General features: G+C 34.4%; 3 protein-coding genes across 4 annotated transcripts; 1 reads left to right on the top strand and 2 right to left on the bottom strand.

Annotated features, from left to right (window-relative positions):
- Nucleotides 1-49: 49 nt before the first annotated feature.
- Nucleotides 50-3,592, bottom strand: LOC123706405 (integrin beta-PS-like). 2 transcript variants are annotated; one of them, XM_045655672.1, is made up of 8 exons: nt 3,432-3,592; nt 2,688-3,082; nt 2,117-2,612; nt 1,693-2,033; nt 1,427-1,564; nt 1,070-1,244; nt 408-795; nt 50-320 (listed from the first exon to the last, which is right to left on the bottom strand). In XM_045655672.1, exons 1-8 carry the CDS (start codon nt 3,555-3,557, stop codon nt 100-102), a joined length of 2,280 nt encoding a protein of 759 aa, XP_045511628.1. In that variant the 5' UTR covers nt 3,558-3,592; the 3' UTR covers nt 50-99. The 2 variants fall into 2 exon arrangements, with proteins under 2 accessions (XP_045511628.1, XP_045511629.1); XM_045655673.1 differs by having other exon boundaries at nt 2,688-2,867; nt 3,432-3,497.
- Nucleotides 3,593-3,751: 159 nt separating this feature from the next.
- LOC123706378 (integrin beta-PS-like) lies at nt 3,752-9,647 on the top strand. The gene is made up of 8 exons (XM_045655630.1): nt 3,752-3,915; nt 4,096-4,499; nt 4,570-5,068; nt 5,156-5,484; nt 7,717-7,827; nt 8,231-8,435; nt 8,601-8,994; nt 9,259-9,647. Exons 1-8 carry the CDS (start codon nt 3,781-3,783, stop codon nt 9,468-9,470), a joined length of 2,289 nt encoding a protein of 762 aa, XP_045511586.1. The 5' UTR covers nt 3,752-3,780; the 3' UTR covers nt 9,471-9,647.
- A 1,026-nt stretch (nt 9,648-10,673) lies between these two features.
- On the bottom strand, nt 10,674-24,512 carry LOC123706074 (putative leucine-rich repeat-containing protein DDB_G0290503). The gene is made up of 19 exons (XM_045655214.1): nt 24,042-24,512; nt 20,153-20,194; nt 20,050-20,082; nt 19,953-19,976; nt 19,853-19,876; nt 19,739-19,762; nt 19,357-19,380; nt 19,065-19,161; nt 18,603-18,688; nt 18,409-18,528; nt 17,470-18,333; nt 17,210-17,396; nt 15,678-17,134; nt 15,479-15,607; nt 15,139-15,340; nt 12,217-14,900; nt 11,837-12,100; nt 11,617-11,764; nt 10,674-11,175 (listed from the first exon to the last, which is right to left on the bottom strand). The coding sequence occupies exons 1-19, from the start codon at nt 24,387-24,389 to the stop codon at nt 10,745-10,747; spliced, it is 7,188 nt and encodes a 2,395-aa protein (XP_045511170.1). The 5' UTR covers nt 24,390-24,512; the 3' UTR covers nt 10,674-10,744.

Below are 24,512 nucleotides of genomic sequence, written 5' to 3'. Positions count from 1 at the left end.
AAGGTAGGGGATTGTTTATTATTACATTAATAAAGCATGATAAACAATATTATGATAGTGTACAATATTTATAAAATTATTAAGACTTTTAAATTACATTTAAAATAAAGATTTTTTTCTAAATGCCGGATTACGGTACGTCATAGATGCAGATGCGAATACTGGATTGTCTTCGCACTTGACAGCAGACGATGGATTATTCACTTCACTTAGAAACCTTTCGTATTCTCGCTTGTCTCGAGCATCAGAAATACATTTCCAAAGGCAAATCGTTCCTATGCCAATAGCAAGTATTGCCGCTAAAACGCCTCCCCCGAACACTAAAACAATTAAATGGTTATAGTATGTATTTCTTTATCATCATACAATTTAATCACATTTAATAAGTACATATATGGAAAACTTACTATAATAACTTTTAGCGCAATTGATATCAGATTGAACTATAATATCGATACCGTATCGATTCGCAGCATATCGATATCCGAATTTCATCTCGCATCCGACGATCACTGGCACATCGAGGCATATGGCCCACGAATTTTCATCAGTTATGTTTTTGACCACTGTGACGTTGAAGTCGAAGCATTCGGCACATTTCGTACTATTTTCTGTTTCTCTACTGCAAATTGCGCAGGATTCGAGTATGTTACATTGTGAGTTATGGCAGGAGTCTTGGTTATTGTCACAGGGCTGTACTACGCAGCGGATGTCTTGTTCGCTCCTCGCATCCCACTCTGCGATGGGATTGCAGTCACATTTACCGCAGATGCATTTACCTCGCTCGTTGCAGATCTGATAAGGTTAAAGGAAATAAATCTTTGTAATTTTCCTGAATCCTAGTGAAAAAAAAAGAGATGAGGACATCATGGCTTTGGTGATAAACTACTTAAGTCAAAATCGATTTCGTTTAAGTTTTGTATACAGACATGTAGTTAATTTTAATACCTACCTACTTAGTTACGTAAATGTCCAAAAATATGGTTCTACGGAATAGTACCTAAAACTCTAATGATCATCATATCAGTAAGTAGGTATTACACCATATCATACTGTAACATCATCTTACTGTATCACCAGTGCTACATCTAGCGGATGACGTCGCGCAGTTACAGGCGTCACCGGTCCACCCCTGATTGCATTTGCACTTCCCACAGTTGCAGTCCCCTTGATCGGAACAGAGAGCGTTGTTGTCCCCTCTTGGGCAGCTGTCCTTGTTACATTCACAGTATCGTCCCTCGAACCTGTAAGATTGAGAAAACAAATCAGACTGTATTGCTGTTTGCACTATTATATTATGTAGCATCTACTATCATAATTATTTAAGACAATTCTTCTATTCATAGCATTTTAATTTGTGAAGGATTTAAATTTCATTTAATGCTTTTATATTAAAAATAGCAATGTTGAGAAAATATTTGGATACCTATTCCTACAGACACACGTTCCGCATTTACAAATTCCGTGTCCACTGCAATCGTCTGTAGAATTCGGGGCCTTGCATATTGTTTTGTCATAAAACGATGTTGAATTACTCGATGAACATTGGCATTTATCTCCCCAGCTAAAAAAATATTGATTTTCGTACATACAACTACCTACTGGTATTATATTATCTAATTTTTAAACAGTTGCTTTATTTTCATTTCCAATTACTTTAACACTTGTGTAATAACTTTAATTTTTACTTACTTTCCTCCATTACACTCACAAATACCACATCTTTTTTTGCCGTTATATGTGCACATTTTTGAATTTTCTTCGCTTTCACAATTGCACGTGCTTATTAAATTAATGTCGAGATTTAATTTTTCTTTGATGCCTTCCACAACAATATCGATAGACATTTTTGTGATATTGTTGTCATATTGCAATAATTCAATCGTCGCATTTATCTTCTTTTCTTGGTTTTGTTTGACCACACATTGTCTGTCATTGTTTGTTGTAATACAATCCGGCTCAGTTGTTATCTTCAGCATGTTTCGATACATTCTTTTCATGTTAATGTTTATTTTTAAATTACTAGTAATATCCTGGAATAAAAATAAAATACATATTAAAGAATACTCCTTATTATTTGCTAATGAACGTGAATGGACATTTGACCAAGACTAACCTCATAAATTGATCTCAGAATGTTGACGATTTCATTATCGTACGTTGTTATCCTCGATCCACTAATGTTATCGCTCAAATCTTTGTAGAGATTATACATATCTTTAGTGACTGCAAATATGATCGTCATTTGTTCGTCTGATGCCAATTTGTTTATGAGGCCGATAGATGGGTAATCCATTTCTAGTTCCTTCGTGTAGACACCATTTTCTGTGTAACATTTACCATCGTTGGGTTTTATAATACCCGCCCACTGACCGTCTCCAGCAGCATGTAATGGGCCTCCAGTGAGAACAACTATAATTTTCCTCGATTCACTCCGCCAACCAATTTCTTTTTTACAAACAATCACTTGGGCAAGTGCATCTAGAGTCCCTTCTTGTTCGTCATGATTCATTCCGAATGGTGTATCATTCACAATTTTTCGGAAAACTTCAAAATTATCTATTAACTTTAAATGATTTTTAAAAGAATATGTTAATGTACTATTTTTTGTTCTGAAACAATAAATATTAACACATTAAATATAAATACAACTAAAATAAATCAAGAAAATTAAAATGTAAACTCACTTTGTAAACGGCAAAGCATTTTTATCCACGAATGTACCCATTCCCAAAAATACGTTTTTCGTTATGGTTTTCATCATATTGTATATGTTTTCACTTTGGTAAGCTGTTTTTTCTTTTATTAATTTCATTGATATCGATCCATCCATTAAGAAGTAAAGGTCTACCGGGTAGTCACTTGCGCTTTTAAATGAAAAATCAAAAGGTAAAGGGTGGCCTAATCTCAAGTCCATTTTTATCTTCTGAGGTTTCATTTGAATTATATGACCGATGTCTGAAGAAAAGTTTAAATTTTGTTCGATTGTACGTGAGTTAAGCGGACTGATTCTATGCGTTAAATCTAAACACCAGCTATTGAGGTCTGCAGTGTTTGATTTGCATCGATCTGTGATGTTATCCTGGAATTAAGTAGAATTTTTTTACCAACAAGCCACTGACCACTACACCCAAATGGTCCTTCGTGTATAGCCTCGCTAGTTTCACTTTGTTATCTGTGCAACTTATTAGTATTATAGACAAACGCATTATCGATAAAAACAATATGATGTGCAAATGGAAAGGGGAAAATGCGAAAATATAATAATAAGAATATGTATGTATGCATATAATGAATAATGATAAGCTGTGATGCTGATGATGATGAAAAGCTACCCTACGAAAGCCTTAAAATTTAAGAATTTAAGATCAGAGATAAGTACACCTATCTCTAGTAGTAATTCTTGTAAAGTATAAAACATTGATATTTACCATGGAACACCAGATGCAATCGTATGACTGCTTTATACATTCCTCGCATGTTTTCTGACTTTCACAGACATCAAGAGAGTATGATTTTTTAATTACAAAGATTATTAATATAAATAACATGTTCATTTTTAATTAAATTGTCATTTGATCCACGCACTACATTGAACTAATATAATTCCTGGGTATAATAATTGACAATACAGGAAAATGGTAAGCTTCTATTTTCAGAAATAAACAAATACATTTATAATAACGTCATAGTTGAAATTTAACGGGCATTATCCTTGTATAAAACAAATTTATCACAAGTACTCGCTATAATAATCATTTGTAGTTAAATTCTGGAACCATGAAGGTAATTATATTAATTACGTGCATTTATTTAAATATAGGTATAATTTTGTGTGAATCAGAATGTAAAAACTTTAAAACATGTGGTGGATGCATCGGATATGCTTATGATACATGTGTGTGGTGTTCCGCTGTAAGTAGAATGTTATTTTTAATTGTATTAATAATGTAGCAATTTATGGGAACTAATACATTTTAAATTCTCTTTGGTGCTATAATATGGTCAGATGGTAGTCGTTTTTTTATAAACAGACTTGACCATTGAATCAAAGTATGTGTTCATTTGCATAATATCGATGTTTTATTTATTTAGGCAGAACATGAAGGTAGAAGATGCCAATCCAAAACGGAAGCCGATGCAAATAGGGGATGGTGTAAAGAACCTGTTTATGACCCTCATGTTACCATTAACGAAATTGAAAATCGCAAGTTTAGTCCTGGAATAAATAACACAGGTGTTGTTCAATTTGCACCGCAAAAACTCAAAATCAAAGCACGTCCAGGTGTTCCAATTCCAATAAACATGTCCTATAAACCAGCAAAAGATTATCCGTTAGATGTTTATTATCTAATGGATTATTCATACACCATGAGAACTTATGCATCGGTCCTGCGGGATCAGGGACTAGAGATATACAAACAACTCACAAGTTTAACTAACAACGTTCGTTTAGGAATTGGCAGTTTTGTTGAAAAGCCTGCGATGCCATTTGCCGAGTATGTATCTTAGATCATTTTGATTCCAATCTTTCAAGTAGTTAGTATTAATTTTAATTAAATTTTGCAGTGTACATAAGGGAATATCATATTCATTTAAAAATCATATATCTCTGACCGAAAATACGAAATTATTCCTGGATGCTCTTAAACATGGCCCGAATGGTACGAATTATGATACACCAGAAGATAGTTTTGACGCCTTAATGCAAGTCATGGTTTGTCCTAAACAGATAGGGTGGCGAAGTGGAGCCAGACGAATTATTGTTGTGTGTTCCGACTCGACATACCATAGCGCGGGAGATGGAAAATTTGTTGGCGCTATACGACCACACACTATGGAGTGCTACATGGATAGTAAAGGAAAAGACATGTCACTTGTTTATGATTACCCATCAGTTAGTCAAATTAATAAAGTAGCGACGGAAACAAATACTAAAATTATATTCGCCGTTGACTCTAAAGCTAAACGACACTATGAAGCTTTAGAGAAGAGTATACAGGGGTCAAAGTATGTACCGTTTAATGCAAACACCGATGTTGTTGACATGATTAAGAACGAATATTTGGTAAGTTATCGAAATCTTGTTATTTAGATTTCTACGTATATATTGTATGCTTGGTGTATAATAAAATAACTTATATATCATCTTTAGGAATTGGTAAGAACGTTGAGTATTGACTCAAATCTACCATCTTTTATGGAACTAAAACTAGATCCAGACTGTTCACAAAAGGATAATTGTCGAGTTAGGCATGAACAACCTGTAAACATTAAAGGTACCTTGAAGATAAAGACATGTCCTACTGACAAAGAGATGAAATATTTATTAAGTATTGGACCAGTATCGTTGGACGAAAAATTGGAAATTGAAGTAGAAACGCAATGCCAGTGTGATTGTGAAAAGCACGGAGAAGAAGATTCGGCAAAATGTAGTAATGCTGGTATTTACCAGTGTGGTATATGTGACTGTAAAGGAAAAAGGTACAGTTGTTTTGAACATTATTTAATAGATATGCTACTTTATTGCAATATAATAACTATATTATTATATATTCACAAAAGAAAAACTCTGATGTTATATTATTAAATATGTATCTAGACACGCGGCAGCGTGTCAAGCCGAGTTCAAGCGAAGAGAACTGGCGAGCAGCAGCCGTGTGTATATTTACACGAACCATTTCGAGCCACTTTTCACCCCCTTATAACTCGAAAACTATTTAAGTTATATAAACCAAATTTGGTACATATCAAGAGGACCTCAAGATAAACAAGAACCTTAAATTTCATAAATACAGATTAAACAGTTGCGTAGATATTAATATCCAAAAATCGCAATTTTTAAGACTGACTGACTTATAGACATATACAAAACCTAACCCACTTCCAGATGACCTAGAAAGTTCAAATTTTGTAATCAACTAGGTAATAGTGAGTGTACAAAGGAAAAAGTCAGAAAATACTGAATTTATTTGTATTTAATTTTTTTTTCAATGACATAAATTTTGTTTGTATGGAAAAATGGAAAAGTTTAAAAAAAAGAAAATAGTATATTCACCTTACTAGTCTTAAAAAATAGATCAAAACTAATCAGTGGCCGAAAAAAAAATTGAAATCCATCAATAAATGACTGAGATATAGATTATTGAAGTTTACATATTTTAGGACGAAACATCTGTAGATTCGAAGCGCCTCTGACATCACACTCACTCGCGCTAGTCTCGCTAGGGCGGATTACTTCGATTGCATGATTTCTTTATTCAAAACTGTTATTAAACGTAAAATAAAAGAAAATTGTAATAAAAATATTGCCTTTATTGCTCATACAGTTAAAAATAATATATAATTTTACATATTCACATTTATTTATTCTTTATTTATGAGTGTTTAGTTTAGTTTTAATTTCAGTGTAAATAAATAAATAAAATCTTTATTTTGCTTTAAACATGGTATTCAATGGTGATACAATTATATTAATAAAGCACAAACATGTTTAGCCAATACAAGCATGCAAAAATAATTACCATAAATGGTGTAATGGAAGAAGGCTTCGTCGAAGGTCGAAATGATTTAATTTGCGTAATATTAATATGAGTGAAACATCTTTAGGCGCGTTTAGAGTAAAATTTCAAGATCGCGTCATGGCAATACCGTAACGTCATGGAGTAAGGCGATGATTCTTCTACAACGATCTTTGCATCTTGGTAATAGTGTGTGTACAAATTCACGCTGGATGTTTAGAAAATCATGAAATCTTTTAAACAGAAAACGAGTTTAAAAAATTGCAGATAATGACGGGGCAATGTCCGCTGACATTCATAACATATAAGAAAATATAGAAAATAATACTAAACAAACCATACAGAGAAACCGCAAGAAAAAAAAATCGTAATTTTCTGTACAAAAAGTAATGATATCCCACCAAAAACATAAATGTAAAAATTGGAGCCGAGTTCAATCGTTGACTTAATTTGCCAAAAAAAGAAATGAGATCTAAATGTGTGCCAAGTTCTGCAGACAGTCCAGAAATTTATTTACAAAGATGTATTAAGTTCTTAGGTTGACTGAAAACTCAATTGTTTTATTTTCCCTTAGAGAACAATGTTTATTCCAAAATATAACTTTTTTAATTTGAATAATATAATTATTTTCACAAAGCAAACAACTAATGACCTATTGAACCCTATAATTTGATGAGGCTAGTTTTACATACTGTTTATATTTTGTGAGGTTCTAAAAACTAGCCTCATCAAATTATGGGGTTCAATAGGTCATTAGTTGTTTGCTTTGTGAAAATAATTATATATTATTCAAATTAAAAAAGTTATATTTTGGAATAAACATTGTTCTCTAAGGAAAAATAAAACAATTGAGTTTTCAGTCAACCTAAGAACTTAATACATCTTTGTAAATAAATTTCTGGACTGTCTGCAGAACTTGGCACACATTTAGATCTCATTTCTTTTTTTGGCAAATTAAGTCAACGATTGAACTCGGCTCCAATTTTTACATTTATGTTTTTGGTGGGATAATTACATATCTGTTTTATACATGTTTATTTTTATATTGCTAAATATTGAACATATAATTACAGAAATCGGGGATCCGCCCCGGATTGGCGTGAAAGGATGCGGGTTCGACTCCCGCCTCGTGATCGAATTTTTTCTATTCTTTATAAATTAATATTTACAGCACTTACAGTTTATATTTTTTTAGATATGGCAGTACCTGTAGTTGCGTCGGTGCATCATCAGAAACAAATGATCTAGATCTGTGTAAAGCCAATATTACTGACTTAAATTTTTGCAGTGGCCGTGGTATTTGCAGGTATTATAGATAATTCATGATTCATATCATTTCAATCAATAATTCTTAGTAATTTGTTAGCTTTAGTGTAAGTTATAACTTTAGCGTAAGATACATCCGTCATTATAATACGATTTTCCTTACAATAAGATATCTTAAAGATACTAACCAGCTGATTTCTTTTAAGTTGTGAGTAGTACAGACTCTGTAGAAGTAATAACTTACAAAATGAATTTCGGTAATTGCTGCGTAAGATGAGAAAATGTAAAATGCGATAGAGTCAATTCATACTCTAAGGTCAATTCATAACGTTATTAATTTTTGATGTTAAATCAACTATTCTCATCATTATTATCTACACTTTCAAGTAGTTGTATGAAGCTTTGTCTCTGTACTATTCACTTAATTTTGTATTTACATTTAGATGTGGGAAATGTGAATGTCAAAGCGGTTTCTCTGGTGATTATTGCGAGTTTGATGATAACGCTTGCCCCCGACCTGGCAACTTGCTTTGTGCTGGCAACGGAAAATGCAAGTTTGGGCGATGTGAATGTAACCCACATTGGATCGGAGACGACTGTCAGTGCCCAGATAATAATAGGAGTTGTATAGCGCCGATATCTAACGAGGCTAGTGGTATTTTTAATGTTGTCCAAGACACAGCTATGAATATTTTTACCTTACATATCCCCCGATTTTATTAATTTTGAAAATAAGTCGTTAGAGGTTATTCTAAAAAGTTTAACTTAAATATTTTATTGTTTTGTTGAGTTGGTTAATTTGTTTTTGTTTAGGAATGCTCTGGCAAAGGAACATGCAAATGTGGTGTATGTATTTGCGAACAAAAGGAGGATACGAATGAAATTTGCTCGGGACGCTTTTGCGATGACTGCGACGAACTGAATCAAAAGCGATGCAAGGAACTAGAAGACTATGCCTATTGCAATTATAATTTTAATAAAACTGAATGTGATGAAAGATATGATCAAACTTCAACCGGTGTAACATTTGTGAACAAAACTGAAATAGATACCCTTGAACATCAACATAAAGCTAAATGGTGTCGTAAAGCCTTGGATGATGACAGCTTCTTGATTTTCATTTATTATTATCCACCATCGTCTACGAATACGTTGGAAATCATGATACAGAAAGAATTGGAGTTGCCTATTAAGGCTGATGTTTGGGGTAAGGCTTCTTAAACAGTTAAAAGGATAGGATTGATTTAATTGCCAGTTTTGTAGTAGTTGTAATGCTTATAATTTTTTTTCTCGTTATATCTATGTACTTATTGTTATTTTTTTAAATTCTTAACTTTATAATTAATGCATATGTAACTCTATCTTTTTGACTTATTGGCTTAGGGACTAGTGGTATTTTTTCATTGGTATTTTATCTAAATATAATAGATTCGTTAGCACATCACTGCTTATTCAAGAAATTGTTTTCCAGTCACCGTCGTGAGTACGATAGCCGCAGTCCTCCTCATTGGTTTGCTAACATTGCTGGTGTGGAAGTACTTGGCTGATCTCCACGACGAGCGGGAGTACCAAAAGTTTGAGCGCGCTCTTGCAGCCGGTGTTGACGAAGACAACCCTCATTACCAGCCGCCCGCTGTGAACTTTACTAATCCCGCGTATAATCCTAATTGTGCGCGTTCGTAAAATTATTAGTCAACTATTAGTACGTTTGTTCAGTGAAATATTAGATTAATAAAACGAGTTCCGACGAGTTTACGACGACGGTAAACCGTAAACGTCGGAACACATAATTTTATGTGCATGTGCAGTGTGCACTCATGTTTGTCACTGATAAAAACTAATAAAATAAATGTACAGAAAGAAAAATTGTAGTTTGTAATTTTGAGTCAAATACTGAATAATACACGTTACAATAAGGTTTTAATCCTTTTTAATACGAACTTTGATAATTTACAATGTAACACACAGATAAATATAAATAATACGTATAAATAACAAAACTTTGTAAAACAATTCAAAAAGCATTCATTAATTTTGAAAACATTGCATCTGGATCTTCTAGCAATCATTGATCATTCCAAGAAATTTAAAATGGTTTCTACTTAATTTGACTTATAGAATAGATTAACCTTAGCAAATCGAGTGTGCGTTGCCAATAGAGTCGAAAACTTACAATTTCATAAACCCTGGTCAATATCTAGTCACAGAAAAACTTGTCGTATGAATTGTTAGAACATTAAGTACTATGATAGCTAAATATGACCAGTTTTTATGAAATTTTTAATATTTTGTCATTTTTTATGACCGCTTTTAGTTGGACGGTCTTGAGATCGCCTCAATCGAATAGGCTGCTCATCGTGATAATGTTTTCTCTCCTTGCGTTCGTGCAAATCCAATTTTGCTGATACTGCCTGTAAAAACAAACACATATACACAATACACATACATACATATTCATCAGCGAAAATGTTTACACTCGAGAATTTCCATTTAATTTTGGGGTATTTTTAATTCAATCAGTTTTGAACCAGTTAAATAGGAAAAACAATTCAGACGTAGGTAGGCTGCAAGCTTGGAATCTCGTCCTAAATTTTCTATCTTCAACACATTAAATACCTAACCCGCAGAATTTAAAAGATGACGAATTTGCGTCTCTTGAGTCATTCTTGCGTTATAAATGATGCGTCATTTTATATGTAACTGACTACGAATATTTTGTTTGTATTTAAAATAAATTTATGCCTGAAAGCCTACCCGATTACTCTCTTGTTTTTGCCGTCGCGGGCGCAACGTGCAGGCTGCAACGCCGAGCTGCAGGTCTCCAGCTGAAAGTCTTTCTTCCACGTCTGTGTTGCATGATGTTGAACAACATTTGCAGCTGCAATGATAAAATTTAGCAATACGCCTCATATTTATGGTAAATATTTGTTAAGCAACACACAGCATTGCGGCAATAATTATTCAAGATGTGCCGTGTGAATACAACATTCGGTTTTTCCAAATCGTGTCTCCGTGTGAACGTAGAGTACCACTGCACCGGATCTGAAATTTTGCTGTACGGCCGGATCGGTCGCAAAATCGGATCTTAAGCAAGATTCGCTTTTTTTTGCCGTATCTTGAAATGCATGTGTGAACTCTTTCATTGAAATACTGGAACCACTAAACAGAATCCTCCAAAAAACCGATTCGGTAGAAAAAACCGTGACACGCGAACGTAGGGTTAGGTGTTGTGTTTGCAGTTTTGATACGTACACATCTTTTTCTGGAACAGGCAGATGCGACTGAGGGCTACTCTCACGGGAGTTGGCCGGGGTGTTCCTGCATACCGCTTCACGTACTTCTTGTAGACGCCGCCTTTCCTCAGCCACTTTACGGTCCAGCTCTGCTACTACATTATGATGTTATTAACATAATAATTATATGAGATTCTATCTTTACTTATTTTAATTCACAATGGAAGGGGGGTCTGGCTTCTCGTGTGGCAGCCGATTAGAAAGCATTTGCTAATCTGGATCATAGGATAGGATAAATAGCTCTTCTTAATGACTTCAATTTTGAGGTTAAAAATATTAAAAATGTAACAAAAAATTAACGCAAAAAAAATGTTAAATATTATTCGGAAAATTCAATTTCATTAAGGGCCGATTTTTCAATGCTTGGATAAAACTTATCCGTCCAATAAAGTATTACACGATAATATTAAAATGTCACGTAAACTGTCAAATACGGGCAATTAGAATACGTTTTTAAAATGGTAATTTTATACATTATTCGACGAATAAGTTTTATCCAAGCATTGAAAAATCGGCCCTAAATATAAAAAACATACTGTGTTTTTGTGTTTGACGCTGTTTATTTATTAATTCGCTTTCCAAAGAAACTATACGTTTTTGCAGCACTTCTTCCTTACTTAGCATAGTTTTCCACGTGCGACATACTTTTAAATGGAGGAATGCTAATTCTTGTGCGTCCAAACCCTTAAAATAATAAATTTATTTTAAAAGACTGCGGTGACAGACGCCAATATTGCAAGGAAGAAAATAGATTACCTCTACATTATTATTTATTATTTTATTTGCTATATATTTAATGTATGCATGTTCAGCCATACGTCGTTGGTCTACGTCTACTTGTTCGAAAATATTTCGAATTGTATCCGAAATATTAGAATCTAAAGAACATGTACAAGGTCCATGAGACCGAGGTTTCGGCCTAACGTTGAACGCTTCTATATTTGTTTTCGTTAACAGTCTTGTATCGCTTCTTCTATGTTTACGTTTTCTCATTTCAGGGGAAGGCATTTTTACGGGTTCCTGAAATAACAAATAATATTTTCAGTTTGACTACATCTGATAAAAATAAACAATTTGCCGCTTATTGAGGCTCGCCTGGTGTAAAACGAATCCAGCGCCCATATTCATCTACATACCTCAATGTTATCATTCAGATGTTGCTCATGAAGTTTCAGTTTGTATATTGTGTTTTCTTTCTCAAGTAATTCCACTTTGCGCATTGCTTCGATGCTCATAGATCTTAAGTTTTCAACCTCACTTTCGTGACTCCTTATAACGTCGTTAAGTGTCTCTTCATGTAAGCTCTGTATACTAACGACACCTTGATTATGTTCATTAATAATGTTCTTTATATTGTTGTCATATTGTGCTTTTACTGCTTCAATTTTCATTTTATAATGCCTTTCAATATTATCTAAAGTGGTTGTGAGTTCTTTTATTTTACTCTCATATTCTTGAATGTTATCTAACTTTGCTAGCACACCCTGTTCTATTGAAAAACTAGATGGATCGTTTTTACTGGTTTTACTAACATCTTTTGAAGTAGTTCTATTGTCTGTAAATGATCTCAACAACGGACTTAGTGACCTAGATCCACTGCGCTCACTGACATAATTTTTAGTAAAGAAGAAATTATCATCACTTTGACTTCTCCGCATACTCCTACTTTTAATTTTAAAATTATTAACATTGACGCCTTGCTGCACGGATTCTAAAATATATTTTAAACCATAGTTTGAACTTTTCTTGTTAGTTTTTTTGTTATTGTTTAGATTTGTATTTCGATTCTTAGACATATTATTTGGCCTATTATATTTTTCAGAATCCTCAACTTCATTAACACCGTCTTCAGGTTCATCCATGTATAAGTTTAATTTTGACTTATGTTTTTTATGTGATGATATTTGTTTTTGATTTTGTTTTCTATATTCCTCGAGTGTTTCGGGCTTTATTGATACACTGTCAATAATTTGATTTGTATCGTCATTATAATATTCCGTTCGGTCCCTATTTTCAAGCGGTCCTCGTGAAACTTTTTTATTTTTACTAGAATACGAAGCATTTAGATCCAAATCAGATTGTGTATATTTTTCTGATGCATAAATAGCTCCTGTATACGAATCTAAAGACATTGATTTTTTATCACTCTCTGAATTTGTTGCTTTTGATAAGCTATCGGTATAGACTCTCGGTAAACTGAGAGTCAGTTTAGGTTTAACGCTATCATCATCTTGATTGCTATGGACTTCTGGGTTATAAGTTGTCAGTTCGTTACTTTGATGGAAAGTCTTCATCTTTGCATCAGCATAATCTATCGTGTGATCAACCGTAGCAGCCTCCACAACCACTTTTGATTGCATTTGATTAGGCCACGATTTTTTATCAAAATCAGATTGATTTACATCGCTATCCTTATAAATGAGAAATAAATCATTATCTGTAACTTGCCCAGAACTATCAGTTTTGTTTAATTTTTTACCATCTTTGCGGCTATTTTCATTCTCAAATATCTCGTTAGTCAGTTCGAAAGTAGAACCCATGTCCGGACTTTTACTGCTTAATTCCGTATTATGGGTAAAAATTGAATGCGTGTTGTAGATATCTATTATTTTGTGATGATGTCGAATATCATTAACATCATTTTTCTTTTCTTCAGATATTATAGCATCAGATGTTCCAAGTTCAGAAATACTCCCTTTATTTTTTCTTTCTTCAATATTAGTACATGATATAGAACATTGCTCTAATATAGTCGGGCTCAATTTTTTGATTTTGTAATTCAAATAAACATGTTTTATAAAATCTAAACTAATGTACTCATCTTTTTTTACGAATTTATCAACTTGTGTAACTTCATTTGTAAGTTTTTCAACATTGTCTTTCACGATATTCAAATTTTCATTACTTTTAGTAAAATTATTACGTGTATCATTTTCATTTATTGTATTGAAGTCAGTTTGACATGAAACATCCACCGTAGATACAAATTTGTCAGTTTGTGTATCAATACATTCCATTGGTTTGTTTTTCAGATCTTCAATAAATTTTCTGAGCTGAGATATTTCTTTTGATTTTATTTCTAAATTTTTGGTGACTTTTTCTATTTCTTCTATCTTTTTATTATTTTCTTCAGAAACGGAGAAAGTCTTTTCTTGTAGTTCACCTATTTTTGAGAGTGAATTATTGTATAAGTCTTGAAGGTTTATTATTTCGGTTTCTAATTTTCTGATATAAATTTGTGACGATTCGCTAATTTTTTCAAACATTAGTTTTTGATTTAAAAGTTTCGCTTCCAAATTATTTATTAGCTCTTGATCTTTAGCTATTTGATCTTCCAATTTTGTTTCAAATATAGCCAGTTGTTTCTCCATTACAAGTCTCTCTCGAACTGCTTCCTCTTTTTCGGCTGCTATCTTTTGTTTTTCGTTCTCAGCAATTTTTTTGGCTTCATCTGCTTTACTTAAAAGTAAACGAGATGAATTCTGAACTGTCAGCAATGTTTGTTCAAGCGAAGTACTTTTAGAACGTCTAACCGCAACACATTTTCGAATTCGATTTAATGAAGTTAAAATATCATTAATAGTGCATATACTGATTGATAAATTGCTATCTCCTGCACACATTAATTCTAACTCTTTAATATTTTGTAACATAACATCTCTTTCGTCTTGTAAATCTCTTATGTCATTCATGTATTTGTATTTCTCTTTATTTACCTCTTCAATTTGGCTTTTTGTATTGGAAAGTTGATCTTCTAAGAGAGAATATTCTTTTTTCAGTTTTGATAAATCCATTTTCATGTTATGTGTTGCCTTAGAATCTACAAAAGAGTATTAGTTTTTTAGAATTTAACTATAAAAGTAATTTCAATTTAAACATGTCAGGAGGAATGAAATATTTAGCATTCTTATATAATTAACTATGATTTACTATTTTTTTTTTAAATTTTGAATTTGTCAAAAGCAGCCGATTTTTGCGATGTATTTTTGATCGCTTGAGAACTATTTTCAAAAGTTTAAATGTGTTTAACGTATAACGGCAAAACAAATTCAACTTACGATGTGCATCTAACATTTTTAAAGATTCATCTATTCTTTTATGACTATTGTCCAATATTTGCTCACTGGATTCCACTGCAACCGCTATATTATTATTAAGATGCCTTACTTCCTCTTCTAATTCATTTATATAATTTTGTAAGGTGGCTATTTTACTGTCACGCATAGCCACATCTTCTCGGAGGTCTGATATTATTAAATCCTGGATAATATTAATGAAACATTAAAATGATCACTAAACCAATACTGTACCACGATTATTATTATCACTATACCAAGATTAAAATAATGGAACTAAAATAGTAGCTATATCATGTCAAGTACTTGTTAATCAACTTACCGATTCATCTAATCTATCAGTTAATTCCCTTATATTTTTCTGTTGCAGTATTTTCTCTTTTTTCATCGCTTCTATTTCATCTTTCACGTTATTGAAATAATCTTTGGGTGAACTTGCTTGTTCTTTTAACTATAAATATATTAAAACTATAAACATTTTAAACTTAATCTTACTTAATTAATCATAAAATAGTCTTTACCGCAGTACGAGCATTAATAAGTGAGTTTTCTAGATCTTCCGAATGCATTATTAATTCTTGCTTCTGATTATACAACATTTTATTCTCTTCATTAATTTTTTGCAAATGCTTTTGTTGTGCCTCAAATTCCATTTCAATTCGCTGTTTTTCTTTATTAACAGTATCATAAGCATGTTTCAAGTTATCGAGATCGGTCTCTACTTTCTTAAGTATTAAAGCACTTTCCTTCTTAACAAGCATCAAATTATTTTTGATATTTAAATTTTCGTGCTTTAAGTCTAAAATATTGTTCTGCGCCATCGATTCGTTAACTTGCAATTGGTCTATTTTATCAAACAAATGCCTGTTTTCTTCGATTTTGAATTCTAAGTTATTATATAAACTATTCATTTCTTCTGTTTTAGCATCAAACATCTCTTGTAAACGTTCTCTTTCTGTATTGAGATTTCTATAGTCTGATTCTAATTCTATCAGCTTAGTTTCCAGATCTCGAATACGTTTATTTTCTGAAAGTAATTTAGCATTTTCTTTTCTGCAACAATCTAAATCATTTGTTAAATTTTCTAGTTCTTTTTCTTTATTTTGAAGCTCTTTTTTTAAAACGTTTCGTTCATTTCCCAATTTTTGATGTAGCGCATTCAATTTTAGAAATTCGTCTTTTATATTTTCATTCTTATTTAGTTGCTCTAATAACTCATTACTTTCTTTTTTTGTCAGTAGAAAAGAATTTATTAAGTCCTCGAGTTCTCGCTTTTTGTCATTCAGTTCATTTTGAAGTGTACTCTTTTCTTTTAATAAATTGTCATGAGAATGTTTCAGATCATTTAATTTTTCGCGAAGTTCCTCAATATCCTGTACTTTTTTCGCCAATATTTTACTCTCTTTTCTGGAAATGTCTAGGGATTCTTTGTTTCGAATATTTTCATCGAGTAAAGAATGTAAACTATGTATGCTTACTTCATGGAATTTTTTAATCTCATGTAGTAGAACAGAACTTTTACTATTTAAACTATCACCACCATCTTCGTCATTATTTATATTTTTCTGCTCTTTAGGTAAACTTTCTGATTGCGTAGGTTCATTTTTTTGTATATAGCTTCTAAATGCAGCTAAGACTTCATAACTTTCACGTTGTGCAGATTTAAGGGAATCAATTGCTATTTCATTTTCATGATTAATCCAAGATAACTCTTTGTTGTACTTTTCTTCGTTATCATTTAATTGTTGTAAAAGTTCTAAATTTTTGCTACTCTTACTCTCTACAATGTTTGTTAAGTTATTAATTTCATGTGATTTTGAATCAACTATTTCCTTCAAATTTTCAACACTAGATTTTTTATTCTCTATTTCTTGGACTAACATTGTATTTTGATTTCGAAGCTGTTGTATTTCTCTTTGATAATCTCTTGTAAATTCTTCCAGATATATGTTAGTTTGAAGAAGTTTTTCTGATTTATCTGTGAAATAAAAAAGTATCACAAAGCCAAGTAATTAAATATTTATTCAAATTTGAATTACTGTATATAATTTACCCTTTAAATTTTCTATTTCAATTTTCAATTCATTTATTAATTGGAGTTTAGTTTGAAAGTCTTCCTGCAGCAACTCTTTTTCTTCTTCATTGCATAATAATGCTTGTCTTAAATTTCTTATTTGTTCTTTTTGTGATTCAATTTCATTCAACAATTCAACCGATCTCGCTGCCTCATCTGATTGCATCTACAACAAAACAATCCAATTCATATAAGATGGAAAATATAGTAAAGTAAAACAAATAAAATCCAATACTTGCTTCTTCATGGCCTTGTTCAAGAAATTTATCTATCTGTCGAGACAAGGTTTTAATTTGTTGATCTTGACACATTACATTACATTCATATTCCTTTAATTTACAGATTAAAGAATTTTTTTCAGTTTCAAATGCTAAATTTAATTCCTGCAGTTTCTTTTCTAAAGCAACATTTTCGCTTTGTAAGCGTGTAATGTTATTACACTTTATTTTATTTATTTCCGTTTCTGCTTTAAGTTTCGTTTCTAAATTCGTTGTTTCTTCAGATAAAACATAGTATGATTCTTTTAATGTATCTAGATTTTCTGATCGTTTTCGATAATATTCTTTTTCAGTCCAAAGTTGTTTGTATTCTCTCAAGCGATTTTGCATACATTCACATTCTTTTTCTAGGTCATTATATTTTTGGCATCGTAAAAATAGACAATCTTTTTCATGTTTTAGATTATCGTAACAAGTTAATAATTCATCATAATTTGCCTGTAAATTTTTTAACCTGTTTAAACTCTCTGTATCTATACTGCAGCTATCGAATCCGTAATTTTCATCACGTTGTTCATTCTTAGCTAATATACTATCTTTACTTAAGATTTCTTTCATTTCTTCGTTATCAATGATATCAGCTACTAACTGAGCTCTTCTATCATCTAAGTGATTTTTGTTCGACTCGGTTGAAGTAATAGCCAATGCGGGTTCTACATGGGCAATTATTTCAGCGCGGTAACAGGAACAATCGTGTGTTGATGTGTGTTCGCTAAATTCTTGAGAGCACGGTGCGATCAGAGCAAGACAAAACTTTTCTAAAACTTTCATTTGAAAAAGAATTTTCCCTTTTATATCTAAACAGCGGGTATCTTTTCCAGCCGTCTAAAATAAAAATATTAATGTCAGATACTTATCAAGTGCTGTAATTGTGTAGTACTAATAAATAATAATTATTACCAATAAGTTTAAATACTGTTTGTACTTTCCATTTTGGCAAAGTGTGCCAAATATTTTTTCCAATGCAGTGTATATATGAACATATATGCAATACGGTTCACACACATCGTTTTCCATTACCTTGAAATACAATTATTTACACATTAATGTGCGTTACGAATGATTATTCTAAATGTTTTCAAGGCAGTACTCACTGCAATTCTATTTTGCATAGCATTCAATTTGGCATCTTTTCTAATAATTGTTTCTTGCATGTCATCTATCCTCGTATCGTAGGCAGCTGCAATGGAAATGTGGCTAATTAAATCTTATATTAATTTATTTTTACTTTTAACTTTAAATAATCAATATTGTTTTAGTATTCGTTAATAACTGTAGTTTATTTTTCTGTATAAAATATAGAGAAAAGTGACTGCACATCACATCACGGGTCGTTATCAAAGATTGTGCCTCGTGACCGTATATTGTTAACCGATGTTTGACTCAACTATCCTTATAAAGCTTATTATACTAATGCTAAATACTCTTTTTTAAGTCACTGTTATTGGTATCCATTGACTTCCTCAGCAGTTATTCTATACTTCCTTCATAATTATATCTGCTTCTTCTTCTTAAATAAAATTATTTGTTGTATGTCTATGAGATACGTTTCTTACATGTACTGGCATCGCAAGGGCATGATAATATTGCTCCTTCACCAACTTGATTGCTCTTTGATTCCTTCTTCGTTGATCGCGGTTTTATGAGCGTCCACTATAAAAATAGTTTAATGAAATACTTAATACGATGCATTAGGAATATTTATTTCAGATGCAAACTAAGCAAGTTTAAAATAGCCAGTGATTCTTACATCTTCGCCTCTTGATTTCTCGGTCTGAAAAAATTGTAAGTACTAAAAAATGTTTACAATTTAAAAGTATAATAAAGTTCAAAAATTAATAAATATACCTCGTCTCCTTTTGATTTACCAGTCTGAAAATAATTGTTTGATTTAATAAGTTTGTACAGCGATTATTAATTGTATGAGTATTTTGACTGACAAATTTAAAAGCGAAAAAAAGTAGGTTATTTAAATTGCTACCTACTTTAATTGTAGTGCTCTGTAGCTTTTGTCATAATATAAAAGAAACGAATATTTACCTCGTAACCTTTAGATTTTCCAGTCTGAAATTAGATTTTTTCTTTACAATATAGAATTTAGAAACTTTTGTGTTAAAATATTTTTAAAATAAAAATTCTATAAGTAAGTATCATATTGAACCAATTTAATTTTTGATGCATTCCATCACTTACCATCATACTACATACCTACATCTAAAACAATACCTACCTCATCACCGATCGATCTCGTGATCTAAAAAGAAATAATACTCATATAAAAGTTGTTAAGATTGAATTATTAAATATAATATACCTTATTCATAATCATATAGCAATAACTTACATCGTCACCTCTCGATTTAGCCGTCTGGAATAATATTGAAAATATTGAAAAAAATTTTACGAAGGCATAAATAATATTTGTATTATTAAAGTAACTGTACCTCAAATGCTTCTGAATCAATACCCTGAAATAAAACAGTAAATTAATACATGAAATCTGATTAAAAATATAATTTATAGAGTTGTGGGATTATCTACCTCCGTAAATCCAGATAAGTCCAGATCCAAGCACTGTAATAAATCAAATTTAAATTATGAAAGTTTCGTATCAAAATATCATAATTCGTGTATTGAAACTTACCATTTCGTCGAGCTCTTTATTCGCAGCTCTAATTGCAGCATGCTAAAAAGAGATGTGATTATTTTCTACATGTATACTTATTTCAGCTGATAGATTTGTTTTCTCGGCTAAACTGTACATTATAGGGCGTAGAGTTGAGAGTCGTAATTTTTTTTATGGTTAGCTATTGTCCTATGGAACCTAAATCTGAAATTTCACACCAAGGAAACTTTTAGTTTTTGAGTTACGAATTTTTGAAAATCGTAAAATTACTATAGAAAGTTACTCCATCTTGTTTTTGTTTTTTTTTTTTTTTTTTTTTTTTTTTTTTTTTTTTTTTTTTATTGTGTGATAGGGAAGCGCTTGACCACGATCTCGCCTGATGGTAAGCTGAGATGTGGCCTAAGATGGAGCGCGCTTCCCTAGAAGGTACCCGTTCACTCTTCGCTTGAAGACCCCCATATTGTACTCGTCGGGGAACACAGACTCAGGAAGCATGTTCCAGTCCCTCGCGGTTCGGATGAAGAATGTCGATCCGAACCGCTTTGTCCGGGTACATGGAACGTCAACCATATGGCGATGCCTAGAGTCTGTGCGCCTCGACGATCGATGGAAAAACGGGGATGGCGGAATTAAATCGTGCAATTCCGCAGCGCACTCACCAAAGTGTATCCGATAAAAAACCGATAAACTTGCCACTCTGCGACGGTGGGCGAGGCTCTGGAGTTTTTTGCCTACTAGCTCATCGTCGTTTATTAGCCTCTTGGCACGCCTCTCTATCGCCTCAAGCGCCTCCAGCTGGTACTTGGCGGAACCGTCCCAGAGGTGAGAGCAGTACTCCATGCACGATCGGACTTGTGCTTGATAAAGGTTGAGCAGCTGTCCCGGGCTGAAATACTGTCTCACCTTCGCCAGAATGCCAAGCTTTTTAGAGGCTACTTGGGCTTTGGATTCTATATACGAACCAAAGTTCAGAGTAGGCGTCAAGGTAATGCCAAGAAGCTCGAGGTGGTTGGTTATCGGCACGGACACACCCTGGAAAGTCGGAGTCAGGTGGAATGGACTCCGTTTAGCGGAGAATAGACACGCCTGGGTCTTCGTCGCGTTGAACTTGACCACATTGGCATCGCCCCAATCGGAGACCGCCTGTAAGGACAAGTTCATGCGATCGACCATCAACTCTCGTAGAGACTGGATTTGTGCCGTACTGGTTCGTGCGCTGGATACATATCTCTCCACAACAGTGCTATCGTCTGCGTACCCATAGATACCGGGTTTCAGCAGATCGTTGATGTGTAGCAGAAAGAGTGTTGCGGAGAGAACTGATCCCTGAGGAACCCCGGCATTAATAGCCTTTTGGTCGGACGAGCAGCCATCAACGACTACTCGAAGCGACCGGTCTCTCAGAAAATCTGAGATCCAGGCGCAGAAACCGGCAGGCAGACCGTAGGATGGAAGCTTGCCAATTAGGCTATCATGCCAGACCCTATCGAAGGCCTTCGAGATATCAAGGGAGACAGCAAGTGCTTCCCCATGATTCTCTATGGCCTCACTCCAGATGTAGGTGGCGTACGCTAGAAGATCCCCAGTGGACCGGTTTCGGCGGAACCCGTATTGTCGGTCACTGAGAAGGTCGTTCGCTTCTAGGTGTGCCAGGAGCCTACTGTTCAGTACACGTTCCATAGTCTTACAGAGTATGGACGTGACTGAAATTGGCCTATAGTTGGAGGGGTCGGCACGACTGCCTTTTTTGGGCACGGGCTGCACGTTGGCAAGCTTCCAAGATTTCGGTACTATTCCAGTCGTCATTGAGAGGCGAAAGAGGCGTGTCAGAACAGGAGCAAGTTCAGGCGCACAGGTTTTAAGTACTATGGCTGGAATTCCATCAGGGCCACTGGCTTTATTCACGTCAAGATTCCGCAGCGTTTTAAGAACCTCAGTCTGACGGATGCGAATTTCGGGCATGATCACCTCGCAACCAGGTAGACTGGGAGGTTTCGCATTTGCAGGATCAAGACGAGAATTTTCCGCGAAAAGAGAAGCTAAAAGGTTCGCTTTCTCTACGGCGGTGTGAGCCAGCGACCCATCCGGTTTCAGCAGTGGAGGAAGTGAGGGGCGGCAGAAATTCGATTCAACCGTCTTAGCCAGGGACCAAAACGCTTTGCTACCAGAGGGGTAAGAAGCCAGTTTGTTCCCTATACGGCTGACGTGGTCAAATCGAGCTTTCCGTAGAGCCTTTTTGCAGGACTTGGCGGCTCGGTTGAAGGCTTTCTTCTTTTCTGACACGTCCTTGGCCTTGCGGTGTCGAGCATCAACCCAAGCCAGGTATGCTTCATGCTTTAGCGCTTCTGCGCGTCTGCAATCGGCTCTGAACCAGGGCTGAGCTTTGCCGGACATAGCTACGTCAGAGAATGGGATGAAGTACTCCATTCCCTGTCGCAGCACATCTGTCACAGCATCCGCGCAGGTCGAAGGATCATCAGAAGAAAAGCAGACCGGCCGCCAGGGATAAGACGCAAAGAAGGAACGCATCTCATCCCAATCTGCTGACTTGTATCGCCACACGCGCCGAGAGCCCCTAGGACTGGGATCGGGCGGCGAGTAGACAGATACAGATTTCACCAGACAGTGATCGGAGCTGCCAAGCGGCGAAGAAACCGCCACCGAGTAACGGTCTGGATCTGTTGTCAGCAGAAGGTCCAAGCAATTGGCTGTATGGCTCTCAACATCAGGAACCCGCGTCGCTCCTTGAACCAGCTGGGTGAGATTTAATGCTATGGAGAGTTTACGCATCTCTCTCCCAGCAAGGTCAGTGCACTGGTATGGGTATAGCCACTCCTGGTGGTGGGCATTAAAATCCCCCAGTAACACAAGCTGAGCGGAAGGGTATTTGTGTTGAGCAGCATCCGCCACCTCACTAAGGTACTCTGTGAGCCTGATCGTCTCCTGGTCTCCGCTGTGCGCCCGGTAGACACAGGCATAGAGAAGTTTCTCAGGGCCTGTGTCCACCAGCATCCATAGCACGGAAAAATGGGGGTCTTCAAGATGTCGGAGACGCCGACAACAGATGTCATCTCGGACGTACGCGCACACACCTGACCGAGCCTTAAAATTATGCTCCAGGGTGTAGCCGGGATAGGATAGGTACGCCAGGTCAGACGGACATCTAATCTGCGTCTCCGTGAGGAACAAGATACACGGTTTGTTAGTCTCAAGGTGGAAGTGGACTGCAGCGAGATTAGAGTGGAGACCTCTGATGTTGGTTAGGTCCACTTTGTTACGCATATTTATTGTTTTGTCAATGTCAACCTGACACACAGTACCTGCTTAGTGTGATTCATTTCAAGTACAACATTTCTAACCATTAAGTAGTAATTAATTTTGTTTAACTTTTTACGAAAAAAAAACGCTCCGAACTCGAAACAAGTTAGGTTAGGTTATGTTAGACTTTTTTTAAACAATCGAGCGGAGCGAGCGCAGCGAGCGGAGCGTCTCGAATTGTTTTACGTGAAATGCAAATGAATAGCCAAATTTGACACTTAATTTATTTTGTTTAACTTTTTACGAAAAAAAAACTCTCCGAACTCGAAACAAGTTAGGTTAGGTTATGTTAGACTTTTTTTAAACAATCGAGCGGAGCGAGCGCAGCGAGCGGAGCGTCTCGAATTGTTTTACGCCAAATTTGACATTGACAAAATAATAAATATGCGTAACAAAAACAAGATGGAGTAACTTTCTATAGTAATGTTCCGATTTTCAAAAATTCGTAACTCAAAAACTAAAAGTTTCCTTGGTGTGAAATTTCAGATTTGGGTTCCATAGGACAATAGCTAACCACAAAAAAATTGTCGACTCTCAACTCCACGCCCTATAATGTACAGTTTTACCGTTTTCTCTCATTGATACTTACAGCATTTGCTATATCACATTTCTGATCACATGTAAGCTCTAGCTGGTCGTAAGCAGCTATCATTTGTTCAAATTCACCAATCTTACGTTTGAGGCGACTAATTTCTGCATTCTTTGCCCCCATCAAAGTGTTTACGATAACATCAGTCGGAATATACTTGGGTCTACAGGTTTCATTGTTTCTCTTTATAATTTCTACCAGATGTTCAGTTTTATCGGAACAGAAATGTGACCATGCTCTTGCGTCAGTGCACGACGCATATGCCTTTATCTTCCCCTCATTCCTCGATGGTAAATCGTATAGATCACATTCATTGAATACTCTTTCTCTTTTTGTTATGAACGACATCGCCAACGGTCAACTTACAATTATATAGATTTAAAAACAAACCACTATTTATTAAATTTACTTTTCGTCACCATCCATTTTAAGCATTACTATGCGATGATAAATCTGTGCTCACAATTGTTT

Source organism: Colias croceus, chromosome 3 (genome assembly GCF_905220415.1).
Source record: "Colias croceus chromosome 3, ilColCroc2.1".
Classification (NCBI taxonomy): Eukaryota; Metazoa; Arthropoda; class Insecta; order Lepidoptera; family Pieridae; genus Colias; species Colias croceus.
This window is presented reverse-complemented; position numbering and strand designations above follow the sequence as displayed.

Coding starts and splice junctions, on each gene's coding strand:
- LOC123706405 (XM_045655672.1), bottom strand. CDS start 3,557: ATGAACATGTTATTTATATTAATAATCTTTGTAATTAAAAAATCATAC. Junction 2,613..2,687: donor AATGCTTTGCCGTTTACAAA/GTGAGTTTACAT, acceptor TTATTGTTTCAG/AACAAAAAATAGTACATTAA. Junction 796..1,069: donor GATGTAGCACTGGTGATACA/GTAAGATGATGT, acceptor TAACCTTATCAG/ATCTGCAACGAGCGAGGTAA.
- LOC123706378 (XM_045655630.1), top strand. CDS start 3,781: ATGAAGGTAATTATATTAATTACGTGCATTTATTTAAATATAGGTATA. Junction 3,916..4,095: donor CATGTGTGTGGTGTTCCGCT/GTAAGTAGAATG, acceptor TTATTTATTTAG/GCAGAACATGAAGGTAGAAG. Junction 4,500..4,569: donor CCTGCGATGCCATTTGCCGA/GTATGTATCTTA, acceptor TAAATTTTGCAG/TGTACATAAGGGAATATCAT.
- LOC123706074 (XM_045655214.1), bottom strand. CDS start 24,389: ATGTCGTTCATAACAAAAAGAGAAAGAGTATTCAATGAATGTGATCTA. Junction 19,763..19,852: donor CTAAATCGAGAGGTGACGAT/GTAAGTTATTGC, acceptor ATTTCTTTTTAG/ATCACGAGATCGATCGGTGA. Junction 19,381..19,738: donor CGAGATCGATCGGTGATGAG/GTAGGTATTGTT, acceptor AATTATTTTCAG/ACTGGTAAATCAAAAGGAGA.